Source organism: Culicoides brevitarsis, chromosome 2 (assembly GCF_036172545.1).
Source record: "Culicoides brevitarsis isolate CSIRO-B50_1 chromosome 2, AGI_CSIRO_Cbre_v1, whole genome shotgun sequence".
Classification (NCBI taxonomy): Eukaryota; Metazoa; Arthropoda; class Insecta; order Diptera; family Ceratopogonidae; genus Culicoides; species Culicoides brevitarsis.
In genome coordinates, this window is record NC_087086.1 from 28,339,911 (window position 1) to 28,343,177 (window position 3,267).

Here is a 3,267-nt window from a genome sequence, read left to right on the forward strand (position 1 = left end):
TCGAACAATTTTTTAATGAAAATTCAGATAATTTAAGACTAAGATCTTTAAAAAAATTCATAAAAATCTATTAAATAAAAAAATTTTAAAATAAATAAATTTTTAAATTAAATAAAATTAAAATTAAATCAATAATAATTTTAAATTTTAGTTTAAAAATAATTTTTTAATAATTTTATTCTTAATTTTATTTTTTTTTTCAAATAATTAATTTTTTAAATTAAGATAAAATTAAGATTTTTTTCTGTTCCTGTCACAATTTTTCAATTAACATCTTTTCATGATTTTTCGAAGTCCGCTGCATTTTTTTGTAGACTTATGCTTAGTTTTTCTCTTAAGCGACTTATTTTTGTCTTTTTTGCTCTCTTTTTGCTTTGAACTATGCTTTTTCTTATCCTTGTCTTTTTTGTCGTTCTTGTCCTTAGAATCGGTTCTTTTCTTTTTATTTCCTAAATCTTTGTTAGTTGAACTATTTTTCTTTTTCTCGGTGTCTTTTTTGTTAGAATCTGATTTTTTGTCTTTGTTATCAAGGTCCTTCGAATTCAGCTTTTTCTTCTTGTGACCTTCTTTGTGACTTTCCTTGTCGTCTTTGTCATCTTTGAGGTCAGTCTTTCTCTTCTTGTTATTTTTTAAGTCTTTTTTATCGGAATCGTGTTCATGATTCTTCTTTTTCTTTCCTTTGTCTTTATGTTCGTGATGTTCTTCTTCAGAAGAATCTTCGTCTTCTTTATTCACTTTTTTCTTGTGATCCGACTTTTTATGCTTCTTTTTGTCTTGATGATCTGTTTCTGAAGAATCTGAATCTTCTTGCTTTTTCTTGCGTTTGAACATTTCTTTCATATCATTAAGATCCAAGTCCAAGTCTACGTTCACATCTAAGTTCATATTAAAGCCATTATTGGAGCCACCATCAGATCCATCTCCGCTTTCATCGTCATCATCATCCTCATCTCCGGTTCCTTCATCGTCGGTAGTTTCATATCCAGTTCCCTCGTCATCAGTTGCTTCATCGTCTTGATTGTTATCGACTTCAACACTATTAGAAGCTTCAATTTCAGAATCATTCTCACATTGAACCTTTTGAAGTGCAATGAAGCAAATTAAGAAAATTAGTACAAATTTGCCCATTTTTAAATCCGTTGCCACTGATTCGCGGCTTAAAAGAAACTGAATACTAAATAAAAATTTTGCGATTTTTATATTGGCAAAAAAATGTTTTTTTATCTAATGTTTTTGCAAATTTTTGTTTTAACAAGTGTTTTATATGACGTTATATTATTTTTTTTTTTTTTAATAAAAAAGACATTTCCAAGGACGAAAATTTTTGTCAACAAAATATTAGGTATTTTATTTTTTAGCAAATTGATTAAATTTTAAAATTTTAATTTAAATTCTTTTTTTATTTTTTTAATTTTTAAATTTAAATTTATTATAAAAATTTAAATTTTTTAATTAAGTTAATTATCAAAAAAAAAAAAAAAAAAATTATGTCTAAAAATAATGCCATTTAAAATTTTTTTTAATTTTTTAAATTTTTTTTTTTAATTGTTTTTTTTTAATTAAAATAAATTATCTTATTTTTTTTTAAAGCAAGGAATAACTTGATTGATAAATATGATACAAAAATGCTTAAATTACATTAAAAACTTAAAAAATATTTTAATCTATCAAAAAATAATCAATATTAATTTTGATAAATAAAAGTAAATTCCTTTTAATTTAAATTTATTAATTAATTAAATAAATTATTTTATTTATTTTAAATATTTCACAAATTTATTCAAAAAAAATCTACTTTAGAAGCAAAAAACCATGAAATTTACTCAAAACTCATTTTATTATTTTTTTTTAGAAAAAACTTAAAAATTTAAAAGCTATTGAAAATAACGAAACAAATTTTGACTAATTTGAATCACTGAACCTCACACACAGCCATCGGAAGTTAATTGACTTGCATGCAATTTTTCACCCACAAAAGTTGCAATTTTACTCAGCAACACACGACGACGACGACCATCACCACAAATATCGTAAATTCAACTTTGCAGACAAAAAAAAGTTTTAAATAAACAGCATTTGCAGCGATAGACACAAAAAAGGAGCAAACATTACTTTTGGGATACTTTTCTCTCGAAATTGTACCGAAAACGAGAATAAAAGTTAAATGGAACAACAATAATAACCAAACACTCGTCTTCTGCTACAACAACAACAACAACATATGTACGAATTGCAATATAAATGAGCACTTTAGTAAAATAAGATATCGATCGTGAGTTTCCTTCCTTATTCTTCGTCTTGCTTCTGGTTTTGGGAATTATTTTCATTTTAAAATAAAAATCTTCGGATGTTCCACAATGCAATACGTAATTAATCACAATCAAGTGTCTTTTATTATTTTTTATCCTTTTTTTCTCTCTTTTGCCACAAAATAGTTTTTTTTCTGAGTTTTTTTCTAATTTGATTTCGAGAGAGAGAGGAGCAACGAAGATCCCCAAAATATAAATTTTTAAATGAACTTAATTTCCTCTTTTTTTCTCGTTCTTGATGAGGATTTCACGTAGATACAATTTTTCTAAGTCAGATTTAATAAACTTGCAACAAGATGCTGCAACATGTATCTTAATTTTTTCGTAGTTTCCGTTCTTTTTTTTTTGCTTCGTGAAATAACGAAGATTGCAACATTAAAATAATATTACCCGCATGAAAAAAGTTTTCTTATATTTTTTTTCGTTCATTTCGGGAAGAAGGTAATTATTTTTCTTCAATATTTTCTCTTTTAGAAGATGAAATCTGGGAGTAATTTATTTATTTATGTTTTAATTTTGTTAAAATTTATCAGGAAAAATGTAGTTTTTTTCAAGAAAATTTGTACAATGAGAAAAAATGTAGTGAAGGTCAATTATTAAAATTAATTATCAAAAATTACATTTAATATTGTTAGATCATCTTTCATTTAAGGTAAAAATTATTTGTTAAAATGTTTATTAAATAAAATAAAATAATTAATAAATAATTAAAAATAATTAATTTAAATTTAATTAATTTTAATTATTAATAAATTTAAAAAAATAAATAAATAAAAAAAATAAAAAAATTTAATAGATTTAAATTAATAAATTAAATTAATTAATTTAATTAATAATTAATTTAAATTAATTTAATAAAAAAATAATTAAATAATTGAATTTAATAATTTAATTTAAATAAAATAATTTAATTATTTTTTTTTCAATTTTAAAAAATCCTATAAATCAAAAAATAAAT

At 22.7% G+C, this 3,267-nt stretch overlaps 1 protein-coding gene across 1 annotated transcript; it reads right to left on the reverse strand.

Moving 5' to 3' along the window:
- Positions 1–267: 267 nt before the first annotated feature.
- On the reverse strand, positions 268–1,128 carry LOC134828888 (protein FAM133-like). The gene has a single exon (XM_063841878.1). It carries the CDS (start codon positions 1,126–1,128, stop codon positions 268–270), a length of 861 nt encoding a protein of 286 aa, XP_063697948.1.
- Between the last annotated feature and the right edge of the window lie 2,139 nt (positions 1,129–3,267).